Source organism: Podarcis gaigeae, assembly GCF_964106915.1.
Source record: "Podarcis gaigeae genome assembly, chromosome: 12".
NCBI lineage: Eukaryota > Metazoa > Chordata > Lepidosauria > Squamata > Lacertidae > Podarcis > Podarcis gaigeae.
The window spans coordinates 27,540,989-27,558,348 of NC_139688.1; the positions used below are offsets into that span (position 1 = coordinate 27,540,989).

The 17,360-nt window shown below is 42.2% G+C and overlaps 1 protein-coding gene across 1 annotated transcript; it reads right to left on the bottom strand.

Annotated features, from left to right (window-relative positions):
• Window positions 1-736: 736 nt before the first annotated feature.
• FAM133B (family with sequence similarity 133 member B) lies at window positions 737-16,481 on the bottom strand. Its single transcript, XM_083705143.1, has 11 exons — window positions 16,299-16,481; window positions 12,510-12,607; window positions 11,528-11,606; window positions 10,028-10,102; window positions 9,812-9,844; window positions 9,295-9,363; window positions 6,805-6,900; window positions 6,004-6,051; window positions 3,767-3,862; window positions 3,307-3,351; window positions 737-2,723 (listed from the first exon to the last, which is right to left on the bottom strand). Exons 1-11 carry the CDS (start codon window positions 16,320-16,322, stop codon window positions 2,637-2,639), a joined length of 750 nt encoding a protein of 249 aa, XP_083561269.1. The 5' UTR covers window positions 16,323-16,481; the 3' UTR covers window positions 737-2,636.
• Between the last annotated feature and the right edge of the window lie 879 nt (window positions 16,482-17,360).

A 17,360-nucleotide genomic window follows, 5' to 3' on the forward strand; every position in this document is an offset into this window, starting at 1 on the left:
ACGTATGTATGGCTTTGAGTCAAAAGGAACTTAGGATTTCCCACAAGATAGTACACCCCACCATAGTACTGGACACCATCTTGACAGCAATTTGTTTAAAAAAACTTCTGCACCACAAGAAGCTGGTGGGAGGAGGTATCCAACCTTGAGACCCACTGCTTCCCCCCCCCCCGTGTTCTGCCACAATAATTTGAAAAGGCTAACAAAACAGGCTTTCTGAGAACAATAGTAACAATTTAATTTCTACCTTTGCAGTGACCCAAATTAATACAGTGGAAGCTCAGGTTGCGGATGTAATCCGTGAGGGAGGCATGTCCATCACCTGCAGCGTTCGTAACCTGCAGGGCCGTGTCTGCGCATGTGTGTGACTCGATTTGGTCTTCTGGGCATGTGCGAGCAGTGAAACCCGGAAGTAACCCTTTCCAGTACTTCCGGGTTTCCCGCGGTCCGTAACCGGAAAACGCGTAACCCGAAGCGTCTGTAACCCGAGGTACCACTGTATCTTTCTGCTCATCTGCTTAACAGGCAGCTGAAGAAGCAAGCATTACTCAATCTCAGGGCTGGTCCCTATGGAGAGGCAAATTTATATAGCTCATTGCGGCTATTCCTGTTACCATAGCATGCATATGGTGCTACACTTTATTTCGGGGGGGGGGGAGAGTTGTTTGGACACACTCTGTCTCTCCCTATTTCCGGTCCACCTGTCTGACACACACAGAGACAATGCAGAAATGAATATTTTTTTCAAACATTATCTTTACTAAGTGTCTGGCAGTAATTTTGAATACCAAGACATAGTTGCATAACAGGTCTGCCACGGAACTTGTGTAGAGTAAAATCAGCTTCAATATGAAGCTGTTTGATATCATCCCCTCAGCTTTTTACATGCTAAATATCTTCAGCAAGTGTGCATTTAAAACATAGGCATGGATGCAATAAAAATCTGTAAGTAATGCTGCATGTGAAACATAATTAATTTTTTTAAAAAATCCCATTGATTACAACTGTATTTCTCTATTGGTTAATTTAAAAATGGGACAAAATCATGCAGAACATTAATTCTAAATACCTTAATGACAAAACAAATAATAATAATAAATGCAACAGTGTTTGCTGGGGGGGGGCGGGGAAGAAATCAATTAGCTCAATGCCACCTCAAATAATGTTAAGTACTCAGTATTATTTTGATTCAACAGGGGTAAAATCCTCACTTTTGGGGCGTCAGCTATGCCACATTAGGCTGGCGTTTTATTGCTTATCCCAGCAGCATGTGCTACAGGTTCCAAATAAACCAAGGACCAGATTAGATGGGAACAGACAAATCGCATTTGTTGTTCACGTGCCTGTTCATGCATAAAGAGGCAGGGAGAGGAGGGTAGAGTCTTTTTTAAACAGCAAAAGTTGGGGGTAGCCTCTTTTCCTACCAACCCCCACCCTCCTGTGTCATCTCTCCGAGTTTTGTTGCTCTATGCACCATTCCCCTGGCTCAGCTCCAATACCAGAAGTGAGCTAGACTAGGGGGGAACAACGAAGCACAAATGAGAAGGCTGCCACATTTCAGCTCTCCTCAGTCACATATGCTTTTTGTTATAAAAATTAGACACCCCACACCATTATACGTGAATGGGGTAGCCATGTAAACTAACAAAGCAACTGTCCCCAATCGCATCTAGCTTTTCCATAACCAGTCATCAATACAACTGCTCTTCTGCGGGTCCTATTTACTTTTCATGGGGCCTGCACAGGGAAAGGTCGTGTTGGTGGAATCTACCCCATATTCAGAAAGAAAAATGGCTGCTTAAAGTACCCTTGGAAGCACAGCAACAGCATCAGCAAACACTGGTGCTGCTTGCAAGGATTCAAAATAAGCTGTCTGATCCAAGAGAACACAAACATCCATGCCCCCCCAGTTAAAAAAAAAGAGAGCAAAATTATGATACATACACACAAACTGACATTTGTACAGGTTACTGACACATTCCTGTTTCAAAAAATGGCATCTGTAGTAATGAAATGTCACAGGAGTTGCTATGCTGTGTTCATCTTTGATAATGAATCTTGCATATTTGTAAAAAAATATAATGAAAATTTAAATTTAACCACCCGTTCAAAAATAAAAACACACAAATTCATTGTCTGCTTTATGGGAATAGGTGCACAGGCAGGGTGTCCATCCGTAAGGGCTGGCCCAGTCATTACAGTAAACGGCTGATCTACATGCACAGTTGTTTACGTGTGTGAATTGGGGCCTTCCATTAAAATGCAGGGGGACCCATGGGTGCAGGGTGCACATACAAAGACCCTGGAATGGGCAAACCCTTTTCTTGTACCAACCCTATTTTGCACTGCTGTTACATCATTAAGCCATGTGCAGGGCTTATTTTAAAACATTTAACGCCAGTCACCGGGGCCGAGGGGAGTGGGGAATACTACATATATTTAAGCATCAGGCAACAACAATGGCTATTTCCAGCCCAACTGCACTGGGCAAGCTGAAAGTTTAGAATATTGTTAATACACAAGAGAACTCATGCAGTTTGGTAAAGTTTTCTCGTAATTTTCACAGTTGCAGTTCTCTCTAGTCTCATTGCACTTTTGATAGGAAGGTGTTGGGGGGAAGAGAGTCTTGACTGAAGTTATTCTGAGTAAGAGCTTGAGCTGGTCGTCTTCTTTTTTTTCTTCTTGCCATGTTTCTTGTGCTTCTTCCGTTTCTTTGTTTTATCCTTTAAGAAAATGTAAAATAGCATGAACGATCACAGGATACTGCAGTCGATTCACTCACATATAGGCCCCGACTAAGCATATGTGTTTTCAAAGGAAGGATTAACCAAAGCTATTCTGAAATTAAACCAAATAGAGAGTAACACCTACTAAGCAAAACCGTGTTTGAGGCCCCAGTGTCAAACCTGGGCATATCAAATAAGTTGGAGAAAAATCTAGCTAAAAATCCAGGCGATGTTGTTTGGAAACCTTTTGCCAAGCAAGCACAGTTGGCAGCACTGTCTTTTATGGTCTGATTCAATGCAAATTCATTGTTTAGGTCCTTATTTCTGTGCCATATACAAAGTCAGGATAAGTAGGATATAAAGCAATGCAGCCAGTCAGGTGATTGCCACCCTCAGCTCATTTGGGAGAAAGGGGAGGGATGTAAATTTAATCAATAAATAAAATTCTGCTCTCATTTATGCCAAAATGCTGACGTCAGAGAAACTCCAGGAGGAGTTTGTGCCAACACATATTTATGCCGGTCTGAAATTTAAAATCAGTTTTTGTTGGAAGTTATTTGATAAGCAGGAAAATGCTTACATTTTTCTCTTTTTCTTCACTGGTTTTCTTCTTTTTTGCTGGTACCTACGTGGAGAGGAGCAGAGTAATATTTTCAAATATGCTGAAATACACATACAACAGCCATATACCAATATTGTCTAGTACTGCTGTGGAGAAATAACATTTCCTGTTCTCTCAAATATGCAGAAATCTTTTTTCCAACTATAAAGTCTGCTATCCTGTACACAGCTTCAGAATTCTTACTTTTTTCCAGGTATGGTGTGTGTGTGGCAATTAAAAAGCAACCACAGAGGCCCATACTAAGAACATCCAGGTGGGAAGGATGTCCTGCTCATATGATTTATTCATTCACATTCACCTGGAATGGCACATATGGCAAAATGGCTCCCATATCTCTGAAGGGACAAGTTGAACAGGACGTTTATTTGCTGAATTCATTTGTTTTTACATTAGCTTTTGGCTTTATAGGCATACCAACCTCCTCTGTGTGTTCTGATTCTGATGAGGACTCTGTCGATAACATGCCATCTCCACGATCTGCTTTTTTCCTTTTCCTTTCAAGGCTTTTGGTATCCTATGAAAGATTAAAGCCACATTTTGTGTACTAAACAATCAGAAGAATATACAGTGGTACCTCGGGTTACAGACACCTTGGGTTACAAACACTTCGGGTTACAGACTCCACTAACCCGGAAGCAGTACCTCGGGTTAAGAACTTTACCTCAGGATGAGAGCAGAAATTGCGCACCGGCAGCACGGCGGCAGCGGAAGTCCACATTAGCTAAAGTGGTACCTCAGGTTAAGAACAGTTTCAGGTTAAGAACAGACCTCCAGAATGAATTACGCTCAGATTAAAGAGGCTTTTAAATTGGATAAAAAGTTAGGATTCCAGGTGGAAAAATCGAAATTGGAAACAGAATTGTTAGAACCTAAGATTAAGGTACTTTCAAGAATGTATAACTTGCTGCTGAGGTGGAATACACAGGATGAAACGGTTAAATCAGCTATGATAAAGTGGGCACAGGACATTGGGTATAATATCATGTTTGCTGACTGGGAAAAGTTATGGACCACCGGTATGAAATTTACGGCATGTAATGCCTTGAAAGAAAACATTATGAAAATGTTATATAGGTGGTACATGACCCCAGTCAAGCTTGCAAAAATATATCACCTGCCAGACAATAAGTGTTGGAAATGTAAGGAAACTGAAGGAACGTTTTTTCACCTCTGGTGGACTTGCCCTAAGGTTAAGGCCTTCTGGGAAATGATATATAATGAGCTGAAAAAGGTATTTAAGTATACCTTCCCTAAGAAACCAGAGGCCTTCCTTTTGGGCATTGTTGGCCCGAGGGTGTTAAAGAATGATCGAACATTTTTTATGTATGCAACAACAGCAGCAAGGATACTTGTCGCTAAACACTGGGAAACTCAAGATTTGCGCACGCTGGAAGAATGGCAGATGCAACTGATGGACTATATGGAGCTAGCAGAAATGACTGGCAGAATTCGAGACCTGGGAGAGGAAGCAGTGGAAGAGGATTGGAAGAAATTCAAGGACTATTTACAAAAACACTGTAAATTACACGAGTGTTAAGAAGGATGAGGGATTTGAAAATAATAGGGCACCATAAAGGTTGGTGAAAAAAACTATGAGATGGAGTGAAGTTTATGAGAAAAATAAATTTTGAATAAATATATGGTAAAATTAGATATTTAAGATCTAGATAAAAATATTCAAAGTTAGGGACAAAACATTGGAAATGTGTACAATAAGAATGGAAATAAGTAGATAAATTGCTGATCAAAGTTTTATAAATTTGGAAAGTAGGAGCGAGAGGCGTGAGGAAGTCCAAAAATGAAGAAAAGTTGGTCATTATACGATGATAAATTTTATGTTTGTTTTCTTTTTTGTTTGTTCTTTGTTTATGCTGTTTTTCTCTGTTTATTGTATTAAAAAACTCTTAATAAAATTTTAAAAAAACAAAACCAGAATGAATTAAGTTTGTAACCAGAGGTACCACTGTATTACGAACAACTGGCTTAAAATTTATGCACCAGTGCTTGCATTTGAACATTTATTCAAGGGCAACGAGACTTCAAGCTAAAAATTAAAAGTTAAAACCTGAGAGGACAAAATGCATTCATGTATTCATAGCAGTGACCAGAGGAGTAATAACCACGTGGAGGAGCGCAGAGAGAAGAAGCGTCATGGTGCATCTGCAGCAGCACAACTGGACACCTTTCTCTGCCCCAGCTACAACAAAACATGTCTCTTCCATATCGGTCTACAACCCCAGAAGAAGCTGCAACCTTCTAACAGCTTGGCTTCACCAAGGCGCATTCCTCTATTGTCTCCTGAGACAGACAGATGCTAGGCAGTATAAGAAACCTGAAAGTTGCTTTATACAAAAAAAAGGTGCATAATAACTAGCCATTTTGATAAGTAATGGCAGAAATTCACTGACGAGAAGTGAGAATTGCACCATGATTTTCGCAAACAGCCCAGCCCATTAGAATGCTCATTGACATTCACGGTTCAGAAATGTTTGCCCTGTTTGTCAAAGTCTTATTTCCAACAGTGAAAGAAGTACTTATGAAAATCTGGATAATCAAATTCCAGCTGACAAGTGCTCTGAATAGAGACACTGAGCTTCTACATGAACCCTAAGTCTTGAGGTAGTTGTTGTTTTACAATTTATGAAAGTATTTTACCTTTTCTCTTTCAAAGTCTTCCTTTGCCCTTTTATTTTTTAAGCTGTCCTAAATAAAGAGATGAAAAGTAGTTATGGTATAAAAGATAGTAGTTACAGTGTAAAAGATAGCCCTTGTGCTGTCAGTGATTATAAAAGCAATTCTACCTGAAGTCTAAACATTTCCTATGATGAGAAATATGCCTATTGCACAGTTAACAATTTATTGGTACTCTGGAAGATGGATGCTCATAACAAAGCTTCCAGTCATGCAGAAACAGCTGCTGTATTATTCTTACAATACAGGGTAAGGCTGTTCTTAGTTGGTCAGCAACTACATTTGCCAGTAGGTGAATCTAGACAAAAGGACAGAAGGGAACGGCACACGCTCTGTGACATGCTATCACACACCCACGACGCACCACCCACCCACTTCTAACTGATCTTGGAAATATCACTCTATGGAAAACAAAAACCAGGGATATTAAGATACTGCATCTGATGAAGCGGAATCAAGTCCACAAATATTATTATTTTTGCCATCATGAACTATTTGTCGTTAAGGTGCCATGAGATTCTATGAAGTTTTAAGGTATCTTCAGTTGCAATGTGTATGGTGGGGTAGTAGGATCTCCCACCAATCCGGTTCTCTCGCCAGTGCCGCCACATGGCACCATCTTCGCTGCTACTCCATCCCAGCACCATCCAGGTTAACAGTAGCAATGCCACCAAGTGCTGGGTGGGCGGCTCTGTACCACTACTCACACCGCTACTGGGTATCTTAGGAAAATGTCAAGATGACTAATACAATAGGACACTTTACCTTGCCGTCCGAGTCAGAATCTGAACTAGAGTTTTCAGATGATTTCCGTGAGGAGCGGTGCTTCTTCTTTCTTCTCTTTTTCCCTTGTTTCTTATCCTAGCCACAAATATTTTAAGAAAATGGTTTGATTTTGTTCATGGCAAATCGTTATCTAAGCATTGAGCTTGGATCATTTTGGCATCGACTGTACTGCTGCACAAGGATGGCTGAAGCTTACACAGGCAACTTGATTTTCAGTCATCAAGATTAAATCCAATGGCTTTCTTTGTCCAACCAAACACTACAGTTCTTGCCTCGTTGACTCAAGTTTAAACATCCAGAAGGTCATTAGCAGAATTTTTCAGTGAAAAATTAAAAGGGCAGATGCAGCCCATAAAAGTACACTGATAGCAGCATAAACATCTGTTTAAAAATCCATACATGTCTAAAGTCCCGTTGAAGTTCAATGGGGATTTGTTCCCAGATAAGTGGATATAATATTGTATCTACAGTATCAGTACAAAAAGATACATATTCAGCTCAGACTAACTTGAACTATTAATGTACTAATTATTGCAGCTCAGCTAGTTTGGATCCTGTCTTTCTTACTTTGCAAAACCTTGAAGGGTTCTGCTGGAACCCTTACCAGATACTTTCCCCAGCACAGTGATTTGATGTTTTGTCTACTAATGCTAATCATTTTATTGTTGTTCTGGCTGCTGTTTTTTTATATTTTGTAGGATCACTTGTCTCTGGAAACCATGGAGTGGATTGGTCTCAGTTTCCATTCAGAGTGCTTAAGCTTTTAAAACTCCCTTGATGCCTTTTTGCATTTCTCTTTGTTGAACAACAACACTGAACGCATTGTTTTGGCCAAGGGCTCGCTTTGTACATCACAATTCTACTCTGTGACAAACCAAACTGAGGCCAGAACTACACTTTGCATGGCCATCTTGTGTACTGAAGAGCTCAACAACCAGTTCTTTTCTGCCAGGGAGCACAAGGAGGAGGTGATCTGCAATGAAGAAGCTGGAAGCAGAGGAGACGGTGCCTACCCCTCAACATCTTTCCACTAAAATTCCTCCAACCTACTTTTCACACAGCTGGGTAGCGATACCCACATTTCTATCTTATACAGGACTGGAACCTAGGTTAGGGGGGAAAGCAGGTTGCAGGAGACAAACAGCAGGTGGAGAAAGGTAAACACCCACTCCAGTAATTGCCTTCTCTACTGCAAATTACCCCACCTGATGCCACTTTGCAGAGAAGAAGCAGTCACTGGGGCTTTAATACATGAGATGGCTGCCTAATACACAGTTTTGGCCTGCACAGTGTTAACAAGGACACAGCCTTTTAAGCTTTTGCAGCATTCCATCTTGCCATCTTCAGAAGAACAATGCATGCTAAACATTTAATCCTGCAACGATGCTCAGAGCTCATTACATTTAGGCACACCAATACTTTAAGGGCCCTCAACAACTTAATCAATGCACTGCCTCGAGGTAACATTTTCATCTCTTCCACACACAGAATGTTCATTTTTGCTGGCTGTTTATTTAACAGCCTGTTTCTGCTCTTCCATGTAAAAATAACATAAGTAGTTTTGAATTGGGGAAAAAAGCAAGAAGTCTCTTACACCCACATGCTAAACACAATAGTCATTCCCTTTGAAGGAGCACCACAAGCTTTTTACTGACTTTATTGAGCTGTAGCTCCCTCTCCTAACCTCTGATGGACGAGTTTTCAAAGCCTCTACTATGTTATCTAGTTGAGATGAACTTGGAGAAGACTAAGGAAGGAAGGACTTGGGAGAGTCAATAGAAGACCCTCCCCAAAGATGAGAGCCTATACATGGATGAAATAGATGAGATCTACTTCTGAATAATGGCTGGGAGCCCACAATCTATGCATGGTGACAACTGAGCTTCTTCCTCCGAACAGCAGCCTAACCTGAAATTCAGAAGCCTGTTAAGTATCCTGACTAACTCCTTTCCTATGGGCATGGTTATTTGTAGGTTTTCATTAACAGATTGGACTACATTTTCCTTCCTCTATTCAAAAGTGCAAGGGCCTGCAATCTAGCATAGGCTTCCACTTGAGGGAGGGGAAGAGAAAGAGGCAAAATTATTGATTTTCTCCTTTCCACTGCAGCCCCCACTCCCATGCCTTCAATGTAGTTCCAGATGGTCTGGAGCAGGTTTCCAGGGGGCTGCAAGAGAAATGGTCAGAAATCCTTCCACCACCCAGTCACTTGTACCAGCAGGAGCATCCCATATGTAGTAGCCCATGTACAAGAACTCAATCCAAGCCAATGTACTTAGGATGAGGGTGTAGAAGACTTGAAAAAAACTGTTCCTGACAAGGTTGCCTTCCTCCTGATCAAAACGACACACACTGGAGTCCCCCCCCCCCCCTACATTTGAATGCAAACATATCAAAATAATCGAGATGAAAAGGGGGAACTGGCACAATTTCACAGAAAGGGACAGTTTCAGTTAACCGCATTCTTACCTCATCTTCAAAATCAGAAGAACTACTGGAAGAATCAGAGCTTGATGAGGAAGAGGAAGATGGAGACAACTTGACCAAAGACAACAAAACGTAAATTTGTGAGATGCAGAATTTGTTAGATAAATGCAAAAATGAACAGCCCAAGAAGATGGCCCCTACAATTACCCTCTTGACTGCTAAACACTGATATTAGGATACATTCTTTAAATAAAGATGCGTCATTTGGGTTTAAAGCCAAGATTAGGTATTAACAACACATAAAACAGCTTTCAAAAACATTTTTTCTCCTTAAACCAGCTTTCCTGTACACTGGGACTCTAGACACTGCTGGACAAATGCCCATAATCCCCAGCCAGAGAAGCTAATTGTCAGGGGTGATGAGATAGGTATATGATCTAAAAACACCTGGGGACCCAAGGCTGGAGAAGAATGCCTTGCACCTGTTTACTTAACTCCCTTAAGTTAAAATGTAGATCAACTTGTACATTGGGGAAAACACCCTGAAATCTTTGCTCACCCTACTGGATTTCTTCTTCTCCTTTTTCTTCTTCTAAAAGGAAATAAATGAATCTAGAATTAGTATGTCCATGTGTGTGTGTGTGTCACCGATGAAGTTAGGGTTCTACATTCAGTGATATGTTCTTTAGTAGGAGTTGCACTGCTGTACTGCCAAACAGCAAAGGCTATCCAAAGATCCAGACCCCATTGCCCTTGAATGCTAAAGATGTTTTACCTCTTTCTTCCTTGAAGTGCTCTCACTTCCACTTAACAATTTCTCCCGGTGTTTTTCGAGTTCTTTTTTCCAGTTCTGAAAAAAAGTTGGAAGTAATCAGTTGTAATTTCACGCAGAGCAGGCAGTCAGCTTCTCCCTTCAACAAATAAGCGTCTACTCAAAGCCATGGATACGCGAAGGCTATTGATGGAGAATTTCCAGTGAAAGCTGTGTGAAGACTGTTGCTGGAAGAACTGCACAGAATCCTCTGGGACATTTATTGTGGTTGAAGCTTCCATGGAGCAGGGTCTGCTAGATGAAGTGGTCTCGAGTCCATGAAAGCGTAGGCCACAATACATTTGTTAAGGTGCAAACCTAGACGCCTCTGTTCAGGAGTAAGTCTCATTTAGTTCACTGGGACTTACAGGTATAGGGTACCCACATACCTGAGTGGAAGTCCTAATGAACTCAACAGGACTTATGTCTGAGTAGATGTGCACAGAATGGAACTCTTAGGCTTTGAGATGCCACAAGAATCTTTGTCATTTAAAATGGTATGGTATGTCAGGCCTTGATTTTTTTTTTCTAAAAAACCCCACAAATATGATAAAAAAGAAGCATAACAAAAGAGTAAAACCTTAAAAAAACCTAACTAACCATAAAGCAAAAAAATAAATAAAAAATAACCAGCATATTCTCTTAACAATATCAACAATACTAGCATTATGTAAGGGGGTTGGGGCATAAATAGCAGTCTGGAACATATTCAGCCTTTTTCTCTCCTGAACATTTTTCTTAAAAAATTGCTCTCACAAACTTTTAAAGCTATATTATTAAGAACTTGGAGAAAGTTACATAGCGTTCCATCCATCCTAAGAAATGTTGAACATCTAAATCCCTTGGTGTCACTAATAAGTCTTCATTCTCCAAAAGGTCATTATTCTAGTGTAAAAAACAAGGCTTTGTCCTCACATACTGGGCTACAGCGGCTGTTCCTAGGAATGCATACCTATAAGTGCTATATCTGTTAACCTCCCTTTGCTCTTCCCTTTCTCCTCAGTTTTTAAGGCTTCTGGCAAGAATTTTATGTTTGCTGGTAGCGATCGCTCCTTCGTGGGCACTATGTTCCCGTAGCACAATGGCTCCTAATAGCTTTGTCAGAGTTATCTGAATACATTTCAAAGGTATTTCAAGGTCTGACAGAGCTTTCCATTTTAGCTCTTGCTGAGCAGAACAATCTGCAGTTTTCACAGTGGAAGCTTGCAAAATGGAGGCCTTACAAATTAGATGTTATCATTTCCTGGGGAGGGGGAAACAGCATTTAGCAATAATATTGGATTGGCAAGGGACGAGATAAGCAACAATTTCTATCACTCTGCTACAGTTTTAAAGTAATACAGTAAAAGGGCAGGCAGATGGCTGGGGTGGGATAACAAGACAATTTCATTATGCTTCTGAGAGTAGAGCAGGAGAAAAAAAATCTAAGTAATCTAGATACATAAAGTTAAACCAATAACAAACCTCATTCATCCTTTCTTCAAATTCTGCTAAGGCTTTGGAACCCTTCTTCTTCTTTTCTAGTTGTTCTTTTACTTCTTCCCTTTAACGCAAACAAAACAATATAAAGGCCTGATTTATGAAAATCTTCAAGGCAGCCAGTTGTAAATTCACCATATCTGATACAACAGGCTTGGACCTTAGTTAAGTTAACTTAAGGAAGTTGATGACCCCTGAAAATCTGCTCCAGAAGGTAGTGTTGGTGGGGAGGAAATCCTGAAAAAATATGGGATGGGGCACTGTGAATGACAGGAGGGAGGTTACTATGGGAAAGTTACCTTTCATGAATTTCCTTATGTTAACTTACGTTATGATCCAAGCTATCTATCTATCTATCTATCTATCTATCTATCTATCTATCTAGTCTGGGCAACTGCCTTCAAGCCAAAACCTACTGAGGCTACTTAGAACATACAGCCCCAAACTCTGCCCTCCAGATGTTTTGGGACTACAATTACCATCATCCCTGACCACTGGTTCTGTTAGCCAGGGATGATGGGAGTTGTAGTTCCAAGACCTCTGGAGGGCAGAGTTTGGGGACGTATGACTTAGATGCAAGTAATTATTCCGTGGGATTCACTTGGCCTATTATTGGCTGCACTGGCATGTGATAATAAACTATACTTTGTCCCTGCTCCTCTTTTGGTACGACCACAATAAGGAACTTGGGAGCATTTGCTTCTACCTTCAACTAACTGTAGTCTGTTGTTATGTCTGAACCAAAACAAACTGTGATTACTCTAAACTTTAGTCTGTCTGAAAAAGTTGTTTTCATAGTTAACATACTTGAATTGTTTGGATAAACCATAGTTTAAACCAACATAACACTTGGCTATGGTTAAGAGTTACATGCAAACCAGGTGATGGCCTTCGGAACTGAAGTCCCATTCTCCTTCATAACACAAGGGCTCTGGAAAAGGAGGGAAGTCATTATGGCCATACATACCATGTTGGTCTTGGTCTGTTCAAGTAGTCTTGTATGGTAGGTCCTGAAGATGGAGCAGGACCTCGTGATCTAGCCATTGCTATGGGATTCATATAAGCCTAAAAGATCACAAAGCGATAAATTCAAAGTCATTCCACTTTGCTGACATTAAAATAGCACCCCAACGTCCTATTTATGGAGAGAAATGAAAGCATTTTTAAATTAAACAACAATAACAACAGTCTTCTTCAGGTACCTAGCAGATTCTTAGAAGACAAGTGCACAGACTTCCTTATGGGTTGATTTTCTGTTTTATCTTTTGTAAACCACTTACAGGGTTGTTGTTGTTGTACAACCAAGTGGTGTTTAAGTTTTATGGAAATAAAATTAATAAATATTTAAAGGTGACAACCACACCATGCATTTGAAGCATATTTAAAGCACATGACTTCCCCCCAAAGAATCATGGGAACTGCAGGTTACCCTCACAGAGCTATAATTTCCTTAACAAACTACAGTGCCTGCGATTCTTGGGGGGTGGGGGCAGACATGTGCTTTAAATTTACTTTAAATATATGCCGTGGCTGTGACAAAATTCTGAGGGGGGGAACCATTGCTTTATTTTCCAAGTCCAGTTGTTCTCTGACTATCAAAGAGTGTTGATTTTTAAATGGAACACATAACAAGCACTAAATAGTCATTCATTTTGCCTTTTCTCTCTCTAGTCTCATTTTCTGGCAGAAGCTGTGTACACTCAGCCTCTGGAAATCATTCTGTTCAAGAAACACTGGCACACAACCAAGGCTGTAGAAATTAGTGATAATATTTATAGCCTGGGCAAATTTTGAGAGCACCATACAACTCAGTCGCACTGAACATTTGGCCCACAGAAGTCCCTAATTTATCCACACAACAAGCTGTAATATAGGTCTTTATTATTCTCATCATGGAAAGGTTCTAACTTGCTTTAGGCTACTGAAGGACAGAGTGGCTTGGTTCAGACATAAGTTACTTTTATTCTCTGCCCCCTGCAATGCTCCATTCCCCTCTCCTCTCTCCTTCTCCTTTCACTCTTGCCCTATAAGTCAATACTTGAAGGGCTTTTAAAACCACAGTTTCACATTACATCCAAACCAGAAAACTGTGATTGAAGGAACCCTGTAAGTATTTAATTATGGTACAAAAGAGTAGGAGAAGGGATGAGGATGTTCTGACACAAAGCTAATTCTGAGTTTGGTTTACTACAAGAATGGGCAGGTTCCAAGCTTGCAGGATCTACTGGATCATGCCTCAACAACAGAACATCTGCTTTGCACGCAAAAGGTCCCAAGTTTAATCCCTGGCATCTCCAGGCTGGGCAGAGAGAGACTCCTGCCTGAAACCTGGAGAGTCACTGTCAATCAGTGTAGACAAAACTGAGCTACATGGACCAAAGATCTGAATTGGAGTAACACAGTGTCCTAGGATTTCTACTTCATTTTTTGCTAGTGCTACCAACTGGATCATGGTACAAAAGACCTTACACTAAGAATTAAAAAATTCTGAGCCAGCCCAAGAATTGATTTTGAGTACCAGAACAAAAATAACGCTGAAACTTTCTTTATTTCAGCAATATAATTTTGAGTTAGCAGCAGGTATTTCCTCTTCGGAAGGGACGCAGGTGGCGCTGTGGGTTAAAGCCTCAGCGCCTAGGACTTGCCGATCGAAAGGTCGGCGGTTCGAGTCCCTGCGGCGGGGTGCGCTCCCGCTGCTCGGTCCCAGCGCCTGCCAACCTAGCAGTTCGAAAGCACTTCCGGGTGCAAGTAGATAAATAGGGACCGCTTACCAGCGGGAAGGTAAACGGCGTTTCCGTGTGCGGCTCTGGCTCGCCAGAGCAGCGATGTCACGCTGGCCACGTGACCCGGAAATGTCTCCGGACAGCGCTGGCCCCTGGCCTCTTGAGTGAGATGGGCGCACAACCCCAGAGTCTGTCAAGACTGGCCCGTACGGGCAGGGGTACCTTTACCTTTACCTTATTTCCTCTTCACCATTTTCTGGTTTAAGTTTGACAGCCCCAATGACCATAAGACAGACTACTACATGGACAAGCCCTTCTAGTGGTTCCCAACCTGTGGGTCCCCAGATGTTGTTGGACTACAACTCCCATCATCCCTCAGCTTTAGCCTTGCTAGCTAGGGGTGATGGGACTTGTAGTCTCAAAACATCTGGGGACGCACAGGTTGAGAAAGGCTGCCAGAGTTTTTGCATTTGGACAGTGCCTAACTTGTACAAAATTATAAATCAATTGAGATTGCCATGTTCTTACTATGCCCCAAATTTCATATATAGCTTTAACACAACACCTTAAGAGATAATAAAATAATAATAATAATATTATCATGAGCAAAAATAATAAAAAATGCACAGTAAAGAGGATGTCTGGAGGGAGCCTTAGTTACTTGTATCGAACAACTTCTACGAGTAAGGCCAGACATTCTACAAGTAAAGCCAGACATTCTCTTTTCTGTGCATTTATTATTATTTGTGCTCATGATGATAGCCTACTTTCAACATTCTTTGCATATGCAATAGCTTTGGGGTAGACATAATGCTTTATTTCCAAATGGTGCACTTCCCTTGCTTCCTGTTGAAATCCTGTAATTTTTTTATGCCACAAGTGTTCCAGTGTGTTTGTTGCCTGCTTTTGTTGCACTATAGTGCAAGAGTGCCTCTCCAGATGGTAATAAAGCAGTAACAGTGGGGAAGCATTTCCAAACAGCTAATGAAGTGGAATGATGTGCTGACGGTCTTGTATAAATCCCCCACAAATACACCTTATTGTGCCAATGACAGGTTTCAGAATACTGTACACCTGCAAAAAAACCAAAAACCTGGAGGGGGCCTTTCAGCATCAAATCTCAGAAAGAAACCTGAGCTTGCTTACAGCTATCTGCCTTTACCCAACAAAGGAATTCTATTTAGCAGAGATCACTCAAACCTCCTTCCTCCCCAGGCACTTCAGAACATTTCCATGCTAATGCACAAAGTGTGACCGTTCACATTTCCAATCTGTGCTAATAGCAATGAATGGCCTTGGTTCAACTTGAATATAATTATTATTATTATTATTTTGCTTAGGACAGCTGCAGATATCATTTAGTCACTCCTGCTTTGCCTTTAGGTTTACTTGGCCAGCCTCAAAACATCAAAACCCTATACCCATATGGTGAAAAAGCACACCAAAGAAAGCACCGGAATTACGTATTCAAACAGGATCACAAAAGTGGAAGTGAAAACACACCAGGGGGACTAAGAAACAGGGTCGCAATCCTTAAAGCAAAGTCGCAAAATGCCCCGTACGGTTAAGTTCCTGCCACATTGCAATTAGATCTGCCCGCCCAACAGATCCCCTGGCTGCCACCTGCTACTTGCAGGAGGAAATCATGTTTTTTTAACCTACGTACTTCAGAGACACTCCAAGTCCAATGGGGCGCAGAAAGGTCCCATGATCCCCATTAGGGTATAAATATATATCTATTTTAATGACCACCTCCCCATTCCGGATTCCCCAACCGGGGGGTGGAGAAAGAAAGACCTGCCGTGTGCATGTCTGGCACAGTCCATCCCAACATCAGGTCCCCCCTCCCCAAATAAACTTCTCAGGTGATCGGCAAACCATAACAGCCTCCCTCCCCTCCGCCCTGCACACCAAGTCTTTCACTCCCGGGTCCAGCATCCCCACCCAGTCCAGGAGGAGCCGCCGTGGGGCCTCCTTCGAGAGCCTCGCCGCCCCCCAGAGGCCTCCCCTCCAGCGCGGCGCGACTTACTCACCACCCGGTTATCCCTTTTGCCCATGGCGTGCAAAAAAGCTGCGGCGCCCGGCGCTCGGTCAGAACCGCACCGGCCTAGCCGAGCTCCCTTTCTCCGCTACCCGTCAAGTTGTTGGTTTTTTTTAACCATCGAAACGCTACCGAGCATGCTCAGTGGCATCCGAGCATGCTCAGTGGCAGGCCTCGAAGCACTCATGCCCTTCCTTCCTTGCCCACACTCGGGAGTCGGGTTGCAAAAGCGCGCTGCTTGGGAATAGGTGGACGATTTCGGCGCGTCTGAATGAGGGATTTACGGGAGGCTCGCGGGTCGCGCCGCAGCAGGAATTGCTCGCCCGCTTGCACTTGTGAGCAAAGACTGATTCTGCAAGCAAAAACAGCAGTCTGGTTTGGAAAGGGGTGTCTGTAAAGGTGCATAAAAAGAGCCTCAGATTGAGGCAGGGTCAGGCCGCGTCACATTTGTGCGGTGCATTTACCTTTCGTCAGAAAGAACTAATTGCAAGAGAGGGGATGGCGGGCGGGCGTGGGAGAAAGGGAGCATGAAGGAAAAAATATATGGAATAATGCAACTGCTTAAGGGGGAGGAGGAAACACACTCTCCTCCCTCCTATCCGCTTCAGGTGTTCCTCGCCCCCACCCACTTAAGGGATTTCCACATTGCAGCCCCCTCGCTTGCGCTTCATGCACCCGATTGTGTACATACCCCAATATGGGGAACAAATCTGGGTGCTGCCGTCAGGATACATCTCCAGGTCTTGGAAAAACACACTCCCTGTTGCAGCGTCTTGGGGGGGGGGGGGAGTTTCAGAGGGCCTGCAGCGACTGCAGAGCAGCCAGCGGGGTCTTCCCTTAAGAGGGTCCCAGGCAACATAGGCTAGCCTTCTCCCAACCTGCTGCTCTCCCCATGTTTTAGGCTAGAACAGGGGTCAGCAAACTTTCAGCAGGGGGCCCTTCCACTGTCCCTCAGACCTTGTGGACTATATTTTGGAAAAAAATATATATGAATGAATTCCTATGCCTCACAAATAACCCAGAGATGCATTTTAAATAAAAGCACACATTCTAC

Coding starts and splice junctions, on each gene's coding strand:
- FAM133B (XM_083705143.1), bottom strand. CDS start 16,322: ATGGGCAAAAGGGATAACCGGGTG. Junction 10,103..11,527: donor TTGAAGAAAGGATGAATGAG/GTTTGTTATTGG, acceptor ACTTTTTTTCAG/AACTGGAAAAAAGAACTCGA. Junction 6,901..9,294: donor CTTCTGATTTTGAAGATGAG/GTAAGAATGCGG, acceptor ATTTGTGGCTAG/GATAAGAAACAAGGGAAAAA.